General features: G+C 30.2%; 1 protein-coding gene across 1 annotated transcript in view; it reads right to left on the minus strand.

Annotated features, from left to right (window-relative positions):
• The window catches only part of LOC129959874 (glutamate receptor ionotropic, delta-1-like), a 97,089-nt gene that overhangs the window by 65,757 nt on the left and 8,321 nt on the right, over positions 1-23,011 (minus strand). Inside the window, exons 2-3 of the mRNA XM_056072769.1 lie at positions 10,006-10,159; positions 6,978-7,061 (exon numbers count right to left, since the gene is read on the minus strand). Of these exons, the coding sequence (XP_055928744.1) occupies positions 6,978-7,010 (33 nt within the window). The 5' untranslated portion in view covers positions 7,011-7,061; positions 10,006-10,159. The remainder of the gene's footprint in view (positions 1-6,977; positions 7,062-10,005; positions 10,160-23,011) is intronic.

The raw sequence follows: 23,011 nt of genomic DNA on the forward strand, positions 1-23,011 counted from the left end.
ACGAAATTGTAGAAAATTTTTTTATTGCAAACTCACCAGAAGACAGGCAGTCTATCGCTCTGTATGCTCTGTATACAGTGACATACATAGGATAAATGAAACATTATAAACTCAAAAACAGAACGAGCTAGATACATAAAATTCGTAATGCAAGCTTTTTATAAGAATCACAGGCACTCGTTAAATTTCATTTCAAATCCATCATTGGGTAGGATGCATATCCAAGAAAATGTGAATGCGACAAATCCAAAATGCTACAAATTAGATGAGTGAAATTTGGGAGGAGGTCTTGGGGATTTGTATCGATTTTTGGACAGGATTTTTCATCGTGTAGTGCTGCCTTTCCTAGATTGTTTATTCTTCGTTACGCTGGAAAATAAACAGAACAAACTTTTTTCACCTGAGCAATACCCTTTTTATTTAAGGAAAGCATACTTGAGCCACCTCGACCTACCCGAAAGCATACGGTTAAACTGAATGATCATTTCGCGTCGACAGTGAGAGGCGGGAACTATGGCTGAGTTCTAAGGTCTCTGTTTTACCACGGTACAATTCCTCCTGTAGGAAGTACGTCCAGTCATCAGCAGAGGTGACCCACACCGTTATTATGCCCACCAGGATGGCGCGGGCAACCCCCTACCGTAAGGCTCTTATCCCTATATCTGAGGTGGGGCCTCATTGAAGGAAGTATCTTTTTTTTTTTTTAATTATTGCATTTATTTACCAGTGCATTGCAACTCACGCCAAAGGCAAATATTATATACATTTTTATGGCGAATTTATTAATTTAACTATCCGGGGATATTATAAATATTTTTAATCATGTGAAAGTTATTATCGTTCAATTAAAAATAATTTTTTTAACAAATATGGAATAAACGCTTTATTGCTGGAATGAGAGAAAAAAAAAATCAAAGTGTGGACATCGAATAGATAATTTTTTGAATGTTGTCATAAAAATGTTTTTATTTAAAGAAAATATTTTCAAAGTTATCGTTCGAAAATATCAGAATTTTTAAAGGAAAAATACTTTAGGGACAATATGTCTGTGTAAAGGTTAATTTTGAATACTTATCTAATATTTTTATTGACAATAATCGGAAATTTTATGTTGCACATTACCTAGGCAAAATTGTTTCTGAGGATATTTTCAAGTGATCTCATTATCTAAATTACACGAAAATGTATATTCTTTGTTTCTTTTTTTTTCATTGAGTAATCTTAACTTTTATAAAGTAGGCCTGGTTAACCCGAAGTTGATGGTACCATAATAAAAATTTGGTTTAACAGAAAATTCGAATTTAGAAAAACCAGGTCTTAAAAATAAGTAAACCAATAGAAAACAACAATTTTCAAAATAAGGATGTAAAATTTTTAAACTAAACTGAAATGCTAAACAGTACATATTCATTTCAATAGTTAACGATTTTATAAAATAATTCATAACTAGTAAATGAGCCAACAGTAATTTTAATAAATAGAGAAATAATTATAATATAATGTTTTATAAATAATAATTTCTCTAAATAATTCAGTAACTTTGAAATGAAAATACAACGTTTGTCCTAAAAATTAAAAAATAAACAGTAAAATTTATATCTAAGGAATTTATTCTTTTTGTCTAAATAAATATCTATTTAGTGCTTCTTTGATTGAATATATTATGTAGTAGTAAAGTCCTCGAGTAAACTAAGGGTCATAAAATTGTCATTTAATATTGATAGGGACACATTGTATGGATCTATTTAATTACAGAAATAATTTAGAAATAGAAAGAACTTATTTGAACCATATTTGAATGTCATATTAATAAAAAATGTAAAGTACCAGAAAAATTCGAATTAAATATGCTCGAATTAATGATATTTTATTACAGCAGCAAATGCACATAGGATTTCTTCAATATCATAGTTTCCAGATATCATAGTTTACAGAAAAAACAGATCGGCACTTGAATTCTCTTGTATTTAGAAATTTAACAATTATCATATTTTTGAAAAAAAAATGCCATATTTTACACTTAAGGTGAATTAATTTCAGGAATTATTTATTTGCCTTAAAATGATTCTACATTGTTATTAGCAATGCGTATAAGTTACAGGCATAAGTATAATGCATTAGGAAGCGTATAAGTATAATGCATTAGGAAGCGTATAAGTATAATGCATTAGGAAGCGTATAAGTATAATGCATTAAATTTAAGTGGTCTACATATTCGCTTTCGGATATGAAATGTTTTGAAGTGGGTTGGGATCACTTAAGTTCGACTGACTGCTCGCTTGGTGTAATTGGACTCGGTCTTCCTTAGGGATTTAAACTTCACATCTTCATAGCAAGAGAAAAGCAGTATCACATGTAATAAATTGTCTTAATTTGTTTTACCTGTCATGTTACTAGTAAAATAGATTAATTTCAAGACTTAGTTCTTTCATGGTTAATTACACAATATTACTTAAAGCTGTTCTAAAACAAGTCTGATTCCTAGACTTGCCTTAGCATGCCTCTGCATGGCATCGTCATCGACATGGTAATATAAAAATTTTCTTGAGAGTTTAAATAGTACATAAAACACTGGTAAAATTGTTTAGACTATTTATTAATTTGATAATTTAATAGTTTTATCAAAAAAAGATTTTAAGTTCGAATCTCTGAAATTTCATTTACCAGTAATTGTGTAAATAAAAGGGTAAGTTTTCATTTATAAAATTGTCTTATAGTTAGTACCCGCATTCCATTTGTAATTGCCATTCTTGAAAGCACTGTCTTATAAGTTTAGTAATATTAACGTTCTGTTTTTAAAACTACACTAGGGCTATTTTGAGACGGACCGCGTCATTTTGAACAGCGGTCACATGACGAGGATGACACCTGACATTTGGCCCTGAGGACATTTGGCCCCGACGGATTAGCATGCACCGTACCCGCTTAGATGATGGTTCTTCGGTGGAATTGGTTCTGGAACCTGGAATCCTCCAGCCCTGAGACTGAAACCTTAACATTAGGTCACCGGGGCAGCACTGCCCTTTTAAAGTAACAGGATAAGATTTGTAATCACATGGTAGACGATTTAAAACTATATTTTGCCTAAGATCCACTGTATATGCAGCGTATCTGAAATTCATGTCTTGTTGCTGTTTTGAGTATAAATTTATATCTTGGGTGTTAATCTAATTGAAACTAAAAACTATTTTTGTAATATAAATATCACAAATAGGGGAAAAAAATTCAAAACAGATAAAAATATTTTATGTAATAAGTGTATGCTTGCTGAATGGACAGCAAAGAAGAACTAAACTTTTTATTTCTTGTATGGAAAATAACCTCATTAGCATCGTAAAGTTAGTGAAATATTAAATTTGAAGATATGTACTCTCTCTGTTCAAAAATATGTTTTATCTTTTGAGTATACAAATTTGTATATCTGCAAATTAATGTTTGTCTACATTTATAATTCAGCTTTTGCCTTTGTTATATCATAGAGTTCTTGGTGTCTGCATTGCATTATTTATAATCCCATAGGGGTAGAATTCGGCCTGCTGGAAATCCAAACAATGGTGCATTATCATGAGTGCAAATCTTCTCGGAGAAAAACAACTAAAACTTAATGGAAAAAGGAGAGAATTATAATTGCTGCGAACTATCGTGATAATTGTCATGTGATGGAGTACCTTCACTGTATAACTCACAATATGTCACTACAAATGTGCCATTTGATTATATAAATATTGCTTACGCCTTTCCTGTTTAATAAATTTGATTTTCTAAATTTTCACTTCAATCTTTGATCGTCTTTTCAATTTCATAAAAATTAATTATTAATAATATAATTTGTAGGATTTAGCACAGTAGCATGCAGCATTTATTAAAAAATGTTATTTAATTAAAATATACCGAGACTATAAATTTCGATATTTATGTGTCAGAAATTTGGTTGTTGGCATTACGATCCAAACCAAGAGTTCTTTGTTAAACAAAATATAGAAATTGGCTTGAATTAAATTAATTTCTATTTATTTACTCAAATGATAGAGAAACATTTACAAATTTCAGCATTTATAATACATAATCGATCTAATCATTATATATCCATGAATTAGTGATTTAGGTACAGATTTCTCTCTTTTGAAAGAAAAAAAAAACAATCTTTAAACGTATAATAGTTGATCAGAACTTATCAAAAAATTAATTATATTTTGTCTTTTTAGCATTTGACTTCATTTTCTCCTGAGATATTTAATTCTAATTTCCTTTCTCTTTCTTGGAAAATATTAAGATTTTTTCCCTACCAAATAAACATAAATGGCATCGAATAATATATTGCTAACCAGTGGATGTGGTCTCCCCAAAACTTTTTCGCATGCTTTCTAATAAATATATCATGCCAGAAAATGTCTTGCTTGACATTGGTGTACAATAGTTACGAAATATTAACTTTTGGCGTGAATTTGGCCTTTTTAGTAAATCCAGCGTGTTATCCTTGGCGAATGTTTTGGGAATTGATCCCTGGCATGCTGTTAATAGCATTAGAAAATAGAATTTGCTATTCAGACATGTTTTTCTCAGTCGATTGAAACAAAGATTTGACACAAAACTTCACTTGAAGTCACAAAATCCCATACTTCATTTGATACATTTAAGTCATTGCATTTTTGAATTATCTCGTTTACATGTTTCTGAGCCGGCGTCCTGGCTTAGGGGTAGCACGTCTATCCCGTGATCTGAGCGTCCTGGTTTCGAGTCCCGGTTCGGGCATGGTTGTTCTTCATCTGTTCTATCTGTGAGATGTGTGGAAGTGCCCTCCTGTAAAAAGGGGCTGTGCAAGCGAATGTGATGCGTGAGTAGCTAAGACGTACTCTTGGCCCTAGTTGGAGCTATTAAAAAACAAGAGACGCACCCTCGGCTTAAAATCGCTGATTTCATCAGCGAGCTTGTCTATGGCAAGTGCCATTAGAAACAACAACATGTATCTGAAAGTACAGACCCACATGCAGTCAATCAGTAATTGGTTTAGGCTCAGACTTCAACAGGTATCGACACTACAGATGTTAAATCTGTGTTGCGAATCTCATCTATCTCGCTCACTTCGATTTGTAGTTATGTTAACTTATACTCGAACAGCCGGACATACGTAGTTTCTTTGAACAGATTTTACTTAAAATTTGATAGAAATATGCAAATTTGGTGTAAAGAACGTATGCCAAATTTCAAGCGTCTAGCTCAAAGCGTTTTTGAGTTATCTTTGTCACAGATAGACAGACAGACGGACACTTTCCTAAAATGTGTTTTTCGAACTCAGGGAAATCTGAAACGAGGTGATTCGTCAAAATATCGAGTTCGATTTTTTTTAAAGATTACTCTACATTACGCATACAAAAAAAGTAAAAAGGGCGTTTCAATTTATAGCATTTTTAGTAACTGAAAAAACTTGTCAAAAATCAGCGGAAAAACAATCTGTATCATTTTCATTTTAAGACAGTTTTAAGTATAGAAAGATGAGTCAATTTTGGAAATGAATACAGTGGAGCTTCGTTTAACGAGCGTAATTCGTTTCTGAATCTTGTAATGAGAAACACTTCTTAAGGCGAAGCAATTTCTTTAATAGGAGTCCATGTAAAGTAGGACGATGCGTACAATTTCGAAAAAATATTCAAATAATTGTATGATAATATAATTTATTACTTATAATGCATGCTTTTTTTTAAAGAAAATTATCTAAAGATATTTGTGTTTGGCTACTTTTCAAAATTTGGCGAAAATATGAAGCAGCATTATCGTTGAATCTGTTGTGCTCATAGCTATTGCTTTATTAAGTTGATGCTTCTCAATGTACGTTGCAGTTACGTATGTAATTTCCGACTCTTTCAGCATATTCTTGATTTCACTGAAAGGTTGTTGCTTTGTTGAGTCTATTATTTTCACTTCTCCTGACCAAATCTCCTCGGCATGTTTTGATACAGAATGCAGCTCCATAATTTCTTCGGTAGTTCAGGCTGTGTTCTTTCACCAATTTTTCGATGTCATTGTTATCCACCTTAAGCCCCATAATCATGGCCAGAGACATAATTTCACCGATCAAGGCTCCATAGGCACTAGCCCAAATCTCTCGGATTCGCGTTAACAACGCTATTCTACCAAAACTTCTATAAAAGAGTTTTCTTCAAACAAGCGCTCAATACAGATTGATATAGGCCAATATATTATATGACATCATGGTGTCCCCTAATCCCTCGTTGCTCGTTAAGCGCGTCACTTTTTCTCCATTTTGTTTTGCTCGTAATGCGAATCACTCATGCGATGTGCTCGTTAAGCAAAGTTAGACTGCACTTTAAATTAATTGATAAGAGGAATTAATCTTTGTATTCTTAAAAAATGTATGATCTAATTTTTAAAAAATGCTATATGGTTTTCACTTAAGACATCACACATTAATTTGAAGTACAAAAACGAAAACTGAAAAGAACACAAATATAAATTACAGAAACAAAATAGTAATATGGAAGAAATGAAATTAAAAATAGAGGAGCCAATGAAAAAAAAGCAAAATTGAAATATTAAACACAAAACTGCGATAAAAACCAAAATGAAAAATAAATAAATAAAATAAAATAACGAAGGAAAATTATGGAATATTGCTCATTAAGAGAAGAAAGTGTTCCATAATATTAAAAGTATGATTTTTTTTTTTATAAAAGACAAATATTTAAGCATTAAAGACTTATTGTCTCCTCCAAAACATTATCCTGAAATCGAAAACTAATCTGAATCGAATTAGAGAAAACGAAGAAAAAGTTCATGATTTCAAGTCTTTAACTCATGACTTACTTTGCACAGTTATTAAGGAAAATAAACGCGTTGACTAAAAAATCAAAATCTTCAAACATTACAAGAAAAAATATTGGTTTAAGCTTATTCGGTAGCTATATCTTAAGCCGTTGAAGACAGGATTATAAGTAAGGGAAAAGAAAAGCATCACAAACCTTAAAATATTCAGAGGATTCTTCAATGCGCATTATTTATTGCTTCGCTATTTTAGACGACATCCATTTTATTCATAATTTCATCTAGAACAGAATGAATAATATATATCATTATTTTTATTAAATTTTGAAACACAACAGGCAATGAAAACTATATTACTATATATAAGCTTAAGTCAAAAAATTAATATATGAACAATATTATTTAATTCAAGGAGTTCACGACCAAAATTGATTTTTTGGCACTCAAATTTCCTTCATTCGGGATAATAAACATAGATAATACAAGTGATATAAACCTTTTTTTTTCTTAAAAGCCCTTTATATCTGTCAAATATTTTCTTTCAAAAATGCACTTATTTAATTTCTAAACATTTAAACAACGAACATTTCTTAATAAGAGGCATATATATTTATTTTTTGCTTCTTAGCTAGAATACATTCTTCATTGGAGTCTATTGTCTCTGAAATTTGCAATCCTTTTTAAGCGAGATGAGAGATACTTGTAAATGTCATTTCCTTTTCTTTTGGATATTAATTTGGGGTGTCGCTTCTAGTAGCTATTTATTCATATATTTCTGTAAGTTTACTAACAGTCAATTCATTGCTACGCAAGTCCAAAAACTCAAGTGCTTAGTTATTATTAATATCCAAATGTTTTTGGGTAAAACTTGGTCTGAAGTTTCTTCTTCTACAATGATTATTTGCCCATGTATCTTTATAAGTTTATCGATTGCAGACTCACTCACCATTACTGTCGACATCTAAATATTAGAATGACTCGCATCATTGCTATCAACATCTAAATATTAGAATCACTCACATCATTGCTACCAACATCTAAATATTAGAATCACTCGCATCATTGCTACCAACATCTAAATATTAGAATCACTCGCATCATTGCTATCAACATCTAAATATTAGAATCACTCGCATCATTGCTATCAACATCTAAATATTAGAATCACTCGCATCATTGCTATCAACATCTAAATGTTAAAGGACTCGCTCACATCATTGCTATCAACATCTAAATGTTAAAGGACTCGCTCACATTATTGCTATCAACATCTAAATGTTAAAGGACTCGCTCACATCATTGCTATCAACATCTAAATGTTAAAGGACTCGCTCACATTATTGCTATCAACATCTAAATGTTAAAGGACTCGCTCACATCATTGCTATCAACATCTAAATGTTAAAGGACTTGCTCACATCATTGCTATCATCATCTAAATGTTTTCTGGTGGATCTAAGTCTGAGATCTCGACTTTTATTGCAAATATTTTATATTAGCTTATAATCTGTCAGATCTCTGCTTTGCGAGTTCAACTCATTAACATCATCACTGTCAACATTAACATCAACACTGTCACTGTCATCATTAACATCATTACTGTCAACATCCAAATATCTAGATAGATTAACCATTTCTTTTATTGCACGAGCCATTTGATTAGAATCCCGATGTCGTTCCCTGTTCATTTTGGAGAAAGAACAGAAATTTGCCCCTTTATTTCCCTTATCCGAAGCGAGAGGAGAAATTAAAGAGCGCGTTTTATTTAACAGTTAATCTAGTTCGTGGTAGAATAAGTTGAACTGCTACTGCATTGACTTTTTTTTCATATATCTGTTTTGATCAATCAATTTTAAGCCAAATACCGCTTTACTTTTGGATATAATTTTAATGCTCTAACCAGTTATTTGTATTTTGATTTAACATGTTTTTACTTCAGATTATTCAAGGAAAATTAAAGTTGTGTAACTGTTATCTTTACTGAAATATTTCACTTTAATTTAACCATGTTTGGTTCTTATGCCATTGAATCCCTATGAACGATCTTAAAAACACCTAGAGAGTATTCAAAGCTATTAATGCTATTAATGCTAACGTAGTTTATTACAACAGTAATGTAATTAAATATAATTTTATTACAATTATTAAATTATTCATTAGAATTTTCATCCATAAATAATTAATAATTAAAAATGGTATATTATTTTCACTTTAGTTTTCAAAATTATTTACTGCTAATGAATAAATTATTGAAATAATTATTGAGTTAAAAACATTAATTTATTTTCTAATACATGCTAAGCTGTTTTTTCTCAGTTTGATTTTCCCTAATATTACAACCCAGACAAACTAATTTTTATATAGTTAAATTGTCCGAAGTGTAGAAATCTAAATTATTTTTTTGCTTTCGGAACTTTCTGGACAGTTATTTTTGGATTTTAAGTCAGGGTTGATACATCTGTTTGAGGATTTGTTTACATTGATATGTCTGATGTTTGAGTAGACATTTAAACTAGATTTCTAAATTAAATCCAGAATATTAATTATTAACTCGATTTCTTCAGTCTATAAAATACTAAGCTAACGTTTCATATCAGCTTTATGAAATACAGTTTTGAATTTGGCAACTCTCTATATGAAGTAATTGATTAGTAAGTGGCGGTATGTGCAAAAAATTGAATTTCAAATAAAACAAATTAAAATTAGAAATAAGCAAGAAATATAACTTCATTGCATTTTATCAATAAATACTATATGTCACGAGTTTTATCAAATGATGCTAGACACTGTTTTAAAGAGAGATAAAAATTATTTTTCTAAAATAATTTTCCAATTTCTTATGTCTTTCTTTTCTTATTTTTATTCTAATTTTAAAATGATATAAATTATTTATAATATTCTGGAGTGATTTCCTCTGAAGTTATTGTGGAAAAAAGGCGGATTTCTGTTAATTTCGAATTAATCGAATCGATAATTAATTTTTGAACTTTCAAAAATTGACTTTCCTTTGTCTTCTATAATAAGTGTGCCAAATTTGGTTGAATTTGATACAGGTGTTCATAGGTAACATAGCCACAGTGACTTTTATTTATATTAAAATATTTTAGAAAATATCGCAACTATGATCTTCAATCGAGATGGCGCGAAGCGACTGTGTGCATCTGAATGACCAGCTGCCACAAACAGTTAAACAAGCATTTAGGTCAGTTACAAAAAAGCCATTACCTGCCCATGCACAACTTCTCCTGTAGAAGTTATGGGACATCATCGCGGTGTCGTCAAAAAAGGGTATTGCTATTGCTACATCCTCCAGACAAGCAAGAACTCGTTTACTTCTCCAGGGACATCTCGCCCTCAGATTCCTTTGGAAGTATCATAGCTAAGGAAATAATTATCATTTTATGAAAAAGGATTTATTTCATTCCTTTTCCCAAAATTTGCATATATACTCCTTTCGCTACGCAACAAACGACTCTCCGATACTTCAATTCTTCCGAGAGACGTTCAACATGCCATTGTGTGTGCTCATGATACCGTTCCAATACGATTCTGGGGCACAATTCAATGAAATTGGGGAAGACGAAACCTACAGTGTCTTTAACAAAATAAGACATATTTTAAAACCTAACATATTCAAACCCTTTTAAAAAAGTGAGAAATATTACATTGCTTTTTAACCTCAAAGAAAAGAATTACAAACCTTAAGGAGAAAATTTAAAAGGGCTTAATTGTCAGCATAATATCGGTTAATCCAAAGTTTCTAAATACAAGACATCTCTTCTAAATACGAGAATGTGTTTAGGCTGACTAATGGGTTGCATGAAAAAGTATGAGAATGGAGAAAAAAATTATCACCTTTTTCTTATTCCTCCTATTAGCATCGTAGAATGTAACTAATATTTTTGATGTTACTTTGTTTTAAAACTGGATATTTCTTTCTTAATTATTCTGCATTTAACAATTTTAATAAAGTAAATGATAAATAAACAAATAATAAATCATGTTAAGAAATAAATTGATTATAATGATAGTGTAAAAATTGTATAATTTTAAAATAATCGCTTTCATAAATAAGTTATTTTAATAAACAAAGATTATGTGACACTTTGAATGCAAAAATTGCACAAATAAACTCAAAAATGAGCAAAATGACGTATTTCACACGTAACATATTCAAAGCTCTTTTTTTTTTAAAAAAAAAGTGCGAAATATTGCATTGCTTTGTGAAATGAAACACACGTGGTAAACATACTACATGGACGTAGTTAACTATCAGAAACATTTAATAAATAAAAAGTTTTTATGATTTTTTGTTTTAATTTCGAATGAACAAAAATAAATTCGAATTTTAGACTATTTTTTCAAGTGCAGTATCTCTCTATAATCTGACACCTCGCCAGTTTGATTTTTCCTATAATCCTATGTTTTCAGAAAGGCTAATGGGAATTTAAAAGAGGAAACAAGTCCCTGCCTGTCGTTGGCATTTACCTTAGAACAACATAAATAATAGACTCCCGCTCAGATTTAGTGATGCTCTTTACATAACATGTATAATGTTACCTATTTTATAAAATTCTCTATAATAAGCATAGGTTTTACAATTAAAACTTAATTACAACCCGGTATTTTCATTAAGCAGATCGTCTTCTAATATGTTATAAGCCATATTACTTCTGTATTATTGTATGTTAATGGAAAAAAAGGGAATAGATAAGCATTCGAATCTAACGAGTTCAGAATAAAAACAATCGAATTAGTCTTCTCCATAGAGAGAATTATATTTTAACATACTGACTGCTGCCCGATTCGTTTCTGGTTCACAACTGCTTTTTAATTAGATGATCCTTTCTCTATTATAGTTAACCCTTTCTAGGGCCGTGGGAAGTATGCTTCCCATCAAATATGAAATTATGTTGTATGAAATTATGTAGGTTGGCATAAGTTCTGATAAATTTTTTTAGAAAGACAGAAACTTAGATGCTTTATTTCTTTATCTCACACAAAATGATGTGTCTTGATTTGTTACTTAATTATTAAGTAACCAAATTAATTAATCAAATTAAATTTATCTAATTAGCTAAATGAATCCCTTTTCTTATTCTAATTTCAAGTCTAAAAATATTTGAACATTATATGACTAGAAAAAAATGGCCCTGTAAAGGGTTAAGAGATGCCAAAGAAGCGGTCATCAAATTAGATTGTTGGTCTGAATTCCAAGAGAAAAACCATGGCCGTAAATGTGTTAGTATCCTAAAATCTGACTGGTGTGGTGTGGAGAGGGGGGTGCCAGCTCAGGTGTCGTCCTCGCCATCTGACCATGGTTCAAAATTACGAGGTCCTCCCTAAATAGCCCTAGTGTTGCTTTACAGCGGGACGTTAATATAACTAAACCTAAAATCTGAACGTAATCTATACTTTTAGCTAACACATTATTTTTAAATTATGTCGCTCTTGCTCTTTTAAAATGCAACTTGTAACAAAATTAAGTTACATTTAGCGGTAGTGAGAGAAACTGACCTATTTCCTAAATTTACTTCCGTTTTCTGTGGCAGTGAAAACTTAGTCATGGTTTTCTAGCGATTATTTATTTTGGAGCATGTAGGCCACTGATATTTGAGGTTTTTTTCTGACCGCAGTTTAAGAGCAATATATATACATAATCGATATGCCATAAAATGTCAATAAAAAACAGATATTCTCTAGGAAGTCAATGGTGTACTATTAAATAAACCGATGTTGCATGTATGTGCTAAAAAGAGGCATGATCTTTACTTTATATCTGCAATATCTGTTTTTTTTTTGTTTTTTTTAAATTTTTCACTTATAGATTTCTAACAGATAAACCGTTTTTCATTCGCTTTTCCCCAATACCACCGTTGGCAGATTTAGGTGTTTTGCGGTCCTAAGCAAAGCACACTATGAAACCTTTCTTTTAATAAGACGATCGATCTAATTTCATTTTTCTGCCCACTTTTAACATTTTAAGGAAATATTTGAGGTTAATCTTTTTCTTCTTCATTAACTTTGTGAAAATATATTTGACTTTATTCATTATAATTCCACACTGCCCGGCATCCTCGTTTCTACACAATATTATTGAAGTAGAGGTTCGGTATTAATAAATATAATAATAACTAAATGAATATATTGAATTCTGTACGAACATAACCATATATATTAAATTATTAATATTTTCCTAATATTATATTATTCACAGATTTTGTATTTTTTACTAACTTATTTATTTGGTAACTATGAAAATGAAGTTTATAATCGATTTGTTTCTAAATCTTTCTCAGGACTCCTAGTTTAATCAATACTACAACCGACTCTTCAAATATGAAGTATCATTTAACTTAGAAGATGAAATATCAAAGACTAAAATGTAAAATTATTATTCACAGCGAAGAAACAATAAGGATTTAGCAAATAATATGATAGTACTCGATGAGAGTTTTTAATTTTAGCATGACGATATAACTATTGCTATCGGTATATTTCAATGGAAAAAAGTGTTTCAAACAAGTAAAATTAGACGAAGAGAGTGATATTTATTTTGCATTTAAGGATAAATCATAAAAATATATCAGAGCTAAAAACATAACATCTTTTGATGTTCATGATAGCGATTCCACAGAAATTGCACCTATTCTGGAAAACACAAATAGCAATGATTTCAATTAACTTTTATTTAACTTTTATCAATTAATAAAGATGTAATCGATATTATGTCCACTTTCTACTGAACTTTTGTACCCTTCTGGGTTCTTCATGAACCTACAATATTTTAATATTTTCAGAATTTACTTACCAGTTAACCGATTAATTGAATTAAATTTTGATTTCTTAGAAGTGGATCCGCCTGATGGATCCACTTCTAAGAAGTGGATCCGCCTAAATCCGATGAAAAATTGATTTGGAGATCAACAAAAATGGAACATAATAAGACTAAAAACAAATAATTTTAATTAAAAAAAACCCTCGTTTATAAAATTTGTTTTTATTTTTATTCTCAGATGAGAACACAAGAATGCTTTATATATGGATGTTCTTATTCAAAGCATAACTATATCTGAAACTTTAAAATGAAAAAACGACAGAAGCTTTTATAAAACAATGCAGGAAACTCCAGTACAATTGTAGATGAGAAGAATAAAAAATAGAATAGTTACTGCAAGAATGATAAGACATTTAATATATATCAAATCTTCAAAAATTAAAAACTTCAAATGAGTAGATTTAATTAAGGTAAAGATAAGATATAAAAACAAACTGTTGGATTCGTTCGTAGACACAAGGCAATCATAGTTATAAGAGACTGAATTAGAATATACCTCTGCATTCAGAAAATCTGGATATGCATATTTAGTAAAATTAATATCACCTCGGTGAAATAAGATAATGATTCAATAAATCTAGCAGTTAAGACTTTAGTAGCGACATGCGGAGATCTAAATAGTAGGCGTATTACTAAATCTACAATTTATGAGTCTCGTATTGAGCGATCTAAGTTTATCATGCTAAGGATTTGGCTTACACCCACGCAGTTAAATTAAATCACTCTAAAGAAACTATTCAAGAAGCCGGAGAGACAGAAGATAATCCAATATAAATTCAGGAAGAAAATGAACGAAAGGGAGGAAATTTAACAAAGAATGATCTCCACAGTAAAGAAAACATAACATAAATGAAATTATTTAAGGCAATAAATAAATAAATAAATAAAATAAAAAATAAAAAAAATAAGCAACAAAACAACAGCTCTTTGAAAAAGCAAAAAAAAAGTGTAAGTAGTCCTTACTATTATAGCGTTGAATTCGGCTAATTCGATGCTGATAAAAGAAATTTGAAGCATAAAAAAATCTGAAATCGGCAAAGCTATTGTTTAAAAATGAGAACCACAAGTGGTTCTAATAAATTTTACAAAACCAGTTATTCAAAACATACTTTTATTAGTTGACAAAAAATATTTTTTTTATTTTACTTTTTATCTATTTTTTAGCATTTAAAACATTTTACAATTCATAATTGTAAATAAGAGAATCTTGCAATAATTCCTGTCCTTCAAAACCGCTTCCAGGAAGCATCATTGGAGCGGAACAAAAATTTAACTAAAAAATCGATTAATTGATAAATATGTTCTGAAAATGTCAATATAATGTAATTTCATCGAAAATGTAGACAATTTTGAAACTCCAAGAAATCAGAGAGCGACTATAAAATAAATTACAAAATTACATCTGGACAAGTATGAAACAAATCAAGTTAAATAGAGAATGTTTAGAAATGGCACAATTGTTTGAAAAAGATTTGAATTGAAACAAGATTAAGCTAAATTTTAGGACACTTTCTAGTGAGTGTAAAACCGATTACAAAACTCCATCTTTACAAAGAAAAAAAAACGAAGAAGAAATGCTTAAAAATGACAGTAAATATATATATTTTAGTATTTCATTTCAACATATTATAATGAATTGATAATTAGTAAACAATTTTAATAAATAATGATAACTTTGAAAATGAACTGTAATAAGTAAACAGTATATAATAATTTATATGAAATCATTGCACACAAAAATTTAAAATAAACATTAAAATCTTTTTTTAAAAGTCAGTAATTTTTTTATTTCTTTCCAATTCAATAAATTTTAAACAATTAAAATCATTGAATAAATTAAGTAGCGTAAAAATTATTTACTTAATACTAAAACTACCGGACTCGTCAAAATGACTGGTCGATCTCTGGTAGAATAATGTCTATATCGATCTCTGGTAGCTCTAATATTAAGATAAATGAGTAAAAAACTTATGGATGTATTTGAAGAAAACATCAAAAATATAAACGATTTCTCACAATTTTTAGCTCTGACTTTGAATTTGGTTTAAATATAGTTACGTATCGCTTTATAGAAATACGTACTCTATTGGAGTCTGACCCTCTTCAAACTTCTGTAAAACGCTAGGGAATGGATGAATTTAATGAGCCCAAGGACCTCTTATACGGTGGCTCTTTTGTTTTTAGAGGAATCGAGTTCCGAATCTGGAACCCTCCCTCTTGGAAACTTAGACCGTACCAATAAGCCACAGCGGCCGCTTCATACTTTGAAATAACCAAAACAGATTTGGATTATAGATGATATTTTAAATATTAATAGAAAATTCAAGGAATCAGAGAAACAATTAGAATTACTAATTAGAATAGGAATTAAAGCCGTTCAAATGTGCTATATCATGCTTTTGCATATAATATCTGCATAAATAACTATTCATTTCGTTTCAAAAGCACCTGGATTTAGTTGCAAACTTTATATTTACCATTTTTTTTTTAATTCCGATCGGATGGTTAACGCTGACGACTTCATAATTCTTCCTTCACTCTCATATACGTTGAAACTACATTAGTTAAAAGATGCACTCTATATTTAACTACATTCAATAGGAAATTAAAAATTCATGAACTTAGGGCGATCGTGATCTGAAACGTCGGTTCTGCTTTCATGCACTCTTGACAAGTCGCAGCGCTTTATGACGCCTACGGTAGTACCTCCAAAGTATTGCTAACATAAGCCGAATACATCACCTACGCGTTTGCTTCTAAAGGTTTGAATGGTCCTCATCATATCTTCAAAAAGAAAATTTAATCTTGAAGGCAGAACTCATGAAAGAATTGTTAGTAAACAATCCCCATTTTCTTTGAATTTTTAATTATAGATAGTTCCAGGAGAGAAATTTACCAGTAATCTTAATCTGATGTTTAATAGATTATACAGTGAATAATAATTCTTAGTTTTAATAAATTATGAATTCAGTAAAATTCATCCATCCCTTTGAAAAAAATTTCTTCAAATTTCGGAGGAAGTCCTTTTACCGTATCATCATTGAGAAGGCTTTCATGACAACTCAAAAACTCAGATAAATCAAATTAAAATCAATCAGAATAACTGCTGATCTATATCAGATGTTAAACCAAATTCGTCAAATGGTTGACCATACTTCGGTCTATATATTCGAGTGCATTTGCATGTCATAAATTAAAACTCAATTAGGTAGATAAATGAAATTTATATATAGTCTTCTCATCAGAACTGTAGTTCTGAATCCATTTTAAATTCAATCGCGGTGAAGGGAAAGTTGTTAAAAATGCATTATCTCTTCTTAGCCCTGCTACAAACACATCACGCCATGTATATATATAGAAGAAAGCCAAGGAAAAAAAATATTCCCACTTGTTTCTAAAGAAGCTTATTCAACTTTAAATTTCACCAGCAGTTATGATATGCATGATATCGAAATATATTGCATGCTTAAATTAAGAATTTTATACCGTAAACTGATACCTTATATATATTAAGGATATTTTATTATTTTAAAATTATCTTCAGAACATAATTTCAGCATTCGTTTAAAGTATTGACGGATTCTACAAAATGTTCCATCTCTGACTTAAAATAGAAGCATGCAACCACTATATTTAATTTAAAACTTATAATTTCGATAAAAGAACATCTTTTCAACTAATTTCTTTTATACTATACTTCATAATACCTTATTTAGTATTAAAAATGGGTGTGTAAATTGTAATGAATCAAGTATTAAATTTATAACATTCCGTAAAAATATTCAAAGACAGTTGTTTTCCTAATTAAACGATACATTTTTTAATTGAATATAAATTCTTATACAGGCATAATTCGGTAAATACTATCTTAGATATGAATTAAAATATGATTATCTGACATCAATATTCATCAAGCAAAGACAAATAATAAATTTTTATTCTATAAAAGGTAGATGGGTGCACACTAATTTAAATTGCTTTCAGTAGTAGCCTTTGCCAAAGGCAATTTATTCTGTAAAAAAATTAATTATTTTTCTTTCTGTTTAAAATGGAATCAGGAGAAAATTTAAGTGATTTTCAGTAAGAACAAATTTGGGCTTAAAACAGGATAGTAAATTTGTCATAGAGATTGCTCCTATACTAGTATGATTTCCAACCTATTTCACACTAGAACTACCGTTGTATACCTACAAATATATACCTAGTTTTACCGCACCCGTCAAATTGACGGGTTTTGATCATCATGGTTTTCATTGTAACTTTTAGCTTAGTTTATCTAAATAAAAGATAAAATTTAACAAAAACAACATTGAATATAATAATTCATTAATTATTAATAAAAAAACAAGAAAACAGTTTGTATTGGTATAGGGTATCCAGTTAACGATTTTAGTTCTAAAATGAATAATAATCAGAATAAAATAGACCCCATTATAACGGCTGCTGAATAATTTGGAACAATCAATATAATTTCATATGAAAAATGTAATTCAAATTTTTCAAGAAAATGTCTGTAAGCGATCTATAAACGAACGTAAATACATATTGATGTCCATCATTGCATAGATTATCCAATAAATGTTATAAACTTTGAAATTGCTAAATCTGTCATTTTGATGGGTCTTGGTATGAATAGGTATAAATCAAACTGATTATGGAAGTTAAAATGCCTGAGTGGAAATTGAATAGGAATATGTAATTGTTCTTATATTTCATTAAAAGTCGTCATAAAGTTCAAGAACAATACATACATTATATCAAAATTTTTAAGCTTGAAATTAGAAAATTGTAAAAATGGTGGTCTTGGTAGTTCTAGTGTTAAAAACCCAGAAAATAAGAAAATAAAAAAAACACCTCATGAGGAAAGAAAAATGTTTCGCAAGCTTCAAATGTTAGTGCAACTTTTACAAAAAGCTCACAAACAATTTAAGCAGGACTTTACACGTCTATCAAGGTAACCAGTTTACAGATACGGCGTGCCCAAAATATTGTGTCGCATGCCATCAATGACACGCGTGCCACCGATTCGCCATTCCTGATCTAGACTGTTTAAATAGTTACCAATGCAACTGATATTGTCTAAAGAATGAATAAAAATTTTATTCAAATCGATAAATGGGCAAGTGGAGGTTTGACTGCTGAGCGGGAAATTAAATTTGATCTTTCTGTGTGGAAGCAGAAACTGATTTTCAGTTTCTTTCTCATGATTCAAATTTAGCTGGAGAAGAATGAATGTCTCAACAGCAGAGAATATCTATTTACTGTAGTATGGAGCTAAAAATGGATTCTTTGCAAATAATGTGACCCTTTTACCAAAACCAGTTAAACACTCTGCTCTTTATATAGTGGAAAATATCCAGGCAATGTTAGCTGAGCGAGTAGGCACTGATAGAAAACAGTCTGCAGAACTGAAAGAAAACATTCTGAATTCGATAGTGAATATCGAGATGTACTGAATGATACAAAGGGCATTTACTGCTTATTTGAAACCCAATGTTTGCACGGTTTACTTCCAGACGAAGTTCTTGAAGTAATAAAATCTAATGAGAAGAAAATTCCATTCTGCTGTGCCCCGTATTTTATTTGTAACACCACCGTCTTTCGATTTCTTTCATAAAGGTTGCAATAGTTTACAACTAATTATATTTCAATTAATATTTATTTCTGAAATTTCCGTGTCTTCGACTAACATTAAAGCTAATTCTTCAATGTTTTTAATAGAAAGTTTAAATAAAAATGCAAGATTGATTTTTCAGGTAAAATGTCTATTTTCCTACTTTTTTACGGAGTGTATTAATACCTCCACCTATTGAAATTTTAACACAATTTAAGAAATCAAAGTCTAATGCAGAATAGACGTACATAACGGAAGATGTTAAGAGTCTTCCATCAAATATGTAATAAATACATTTCGAAGAATGTGTAGAGTGAAATATCCGATTTCGAATTCTACTAAAACCGGCGGGAGTGTTTTCGATTTGAATGAGTGCAGTCTTCCAAGATAAGGCATGTTTTGATTTTAGCATAGTCACATAATGAAGAAATCGAGCATGTATTTTGGATACCTTCCTCTTGACCAACAGACTCCAAAACTGTACACAAATACAGAATTTTTGTATAAAGGGTTACCATAAAATTTCGTTTATCTGCCTTTTTATGTTTTGAGTTATCCGTTTCCACATACGTACGGAAAAAAAGATGTCTACCATTTGACTGATTTGTTTCAAAACTTGGGAATAATAGCGTGCAAAAGTTCATTCTTCTAGTTTAGTGCATTTTGAGGTATCACTTTCACTTAGATACAAATAGACAAATCGACAAACAATGAATGCTTGTGTATATTGGATATAAATTTACATTTCTGTTGATAAAAACACATCCAAAATTTAATTCGTCCACTTCTTCAGACGTATGAGTGAGAGAGACAGATTTTCTATCTATGAACTTTGTCTAAAATTTGAAAAGCATCTTCAATTTTGGTGCAAAGAGCTTATACAAAATTCCATTTCTTTAATTAGCTTCGTTTTTGAATTATCCTGTATATATAGATAGGTCGAAAGACCGACAGAAAGGCGTTGATCCACATTGTTTCTTTGGTCTCAGTGCGGTCTAAAACGTGGAAGATTCATCTAAATCTTGAGATCCATTTTTTTTTCTTCGTATTATAACATATTTGAATATGTAGTATACGAATGCCTAAAGCTGTTCCTCGGGGAAATTTGGCGATGTTTCTAGCAAGAATAAAAGAAATATTACATAATATTTTTTCCTTCTGGTTCGATCACAAAGATTAAAAAAAATTCCTCTCGGCAAGCTGGAAGATAAAGGTAGATTCCTTTATATTTAAGTACTATCTGGCAACATAAATTGTTGATGTTAGAAATAGTCAAAATAAAAATCCCTTTTCAGCCTCTAACATTTCAGATTTTGCAGTTATCGAGAAACTTTAAATACAAAAGTTGTTTTTCTTAATACGGTGCTCATCTGACTAATTAGATTTATTGTTCTATCTTCAATATTAAGAAAGTTATAGCGAAATGAAAATTTCAACCCCCCACCATTTCCACTCTCTTTGAACTAGATGGCCCTTTACGAACTCGTTCGAGAATTTTACATTTCTAACAACATATTCCAAGCCAGTTAAAATCCAAACAAAATTTATCTAGTTATCCTGTTCACAAGATAGAATGGGCAAAGCTTTTATACGCATATAACTTTTGAACGAAGGATGGTTCCAGGGACTATGATCGGTGAAGAACTGAAGAAATTTTCCCGAAGTCTTGCCATGAGAACCATTGCAATAAGTTGTCTTCCTATAGGAATCTACCTAATATTGAGAGAATTCTAATCCATTTAAATAAATAGTCTTTCTATGGCTCTTACTTTACGTGAACTTTCTTTCTCGATTACGATGGTTTTGACTTTTGACTATGAAAATCTGTGAAAAACGATGTATCAAGACTTTGCCACATTAAAAGATAAAATAACAGTACTTGTTAGGCAAATCATGAAATGTTACTTGAATATGTTGTTTGAGGGTTGTCATAGAAATAGTTATTTATCGCATGTAGTTATTGAAAGATTTAACCCCATTTCCAGTTAATAATATGCGCTGTCATATATTGCTAGTGTTCATTTAGTATTATTCATCCTTACAGTGAGATTATCTTTGGAGGTGGCAATGTGTAATTTTTTTTTTTTTTTTTTTTTTTTTTGAAAATTCAAACCTTATTCTTCCCTGTATGCGTACACAGAATTTACGCAAATACATCTCCCCCAAGCGCAAACAATGAACAACGATTTTATTACTTTTGGACCGCAAACAGTTTCTTTTGCCAATTTTTAATAGAATTATGAGCAAGAGTTAAAAGTGTGCATCAAAATGTTAATAAAAATACCTTTCCCACTTTGGTTAGAAATGCTTTGTTTAGTTTAAATTACATCACAACTGAGAACGAGTCTTTTAAATCTGAACTATTGTTAGATGACAAAGACAGAGTGGATAGTGTAGATCTGAATTTATATCCTACTTTTCAAACTTAGACGGCACATTAGCATATACAATCAACAATTGCTCTTAGTATAATTGATATTCAAATTTGTGATGGAATTTAAAACTCTTTATTAAGTGTTAAATAAAAACTGATTTTTTAGGCGATTGAAAGATTACGCTTTGTAAGGAAACCTGCTCATGATAACCTCTCGGACTCTCGAATTTTTAAAAAAAATAAATCATAAGATTAATTGGTTTTAATAAAAATAAGTTCTCACAATCAAGTGGACGATGGGCAGAGATGGACAGCAGTTGGCAAGTTTGAGGATGGTTAATCTCAAGATGAATTTGCTTGCTAGTTCTCAAAAAGACTGTCATCGCACCTATGAAAAGTGTTACGTGGAATTGTATAGCATATTAAAAGCGCAAAATTATACTGCAATAAACTGACAATTTTGCCGAGATTCCCTACGTTTTGCATTCGTAGACTTCCCGTTGAACATCGGTATTAATATGCATCATTTGCCTGTATATTATACTTATGTTCTATTTAAAAAAATCCGAGTTTTGTTATTCAGGCTGCAAACTATGTACATTCGAATCAATACCTGCTGATATAATCTGTTGTAACCCAAGTAAATCAAAGAAATTGCACAATATTATTATGATATTGTTCTATAACTATACAACATTGACAAAACATCATAAGTATATTGTAGAGCATCATAAGGGAATTTTGCGGCTGTGTATGTAAAAAAATCTCACAAAACAATCAATTATATTCAGGATTTCATATGCAATTGCCAAAATTCTACAACAAAAAAATCAAACTGATAATCACTCTGAGCTGCTGTTTCAAGAGATAATATATTATAAAATACTCACATTAGATCGTGATTTGCAAATATTTTTAAATGTCTGGTTAATTTCGTATTTAAATATATCTGATGAAAAATTTTGAAAATTATTTAATTGTTTTAAATTGGTATTTTTGTTAAATTAACTGCATTTCACTTGGTTTCTACTGCAAATATTTGATAATACGCTGTCATGCTTCGCGCACACGACAGCGTGCAAACGTTTTCACCCATTGGAAGATTTAAGCGCACTAAGGAAAATGAAGGACATTTGAAGATCAATATTGATGTTAGAAAATTTTGGTAAAAAAAGTTCGATTTTTATGTAGTTCAATTCTGTTAAAATTTCAGGATTTTACAAAAAATTACTAATATTATCCGTACATTTGGTATCTTAACAAGTATCTGATTCAATTGACCTTCATTCATTCAATTATTTGTGTTCTATGTAAGTAAATTAAATGCTCAATATTGTAAATGTTTATTTTAACAATACCACGCAACCAATTTATGAAAGAATCCGCTTTCGTGTATTCGAAATAA

This window comes from Argiope bruennichi, chromosome X2 (genome assembly GCF_947563725.1).
Source record: "Argiope bruennichi chromosome X2, qqArgBrue1.1, whole genome shotgun sequence".
Classification (NCBI taxonomy): domain Eukaryota; kingdom Metazoa; phylum Arthropoda; class Arachnida; order Araneae; family Araneidae; genus Argiope; species Argiope bruennichi.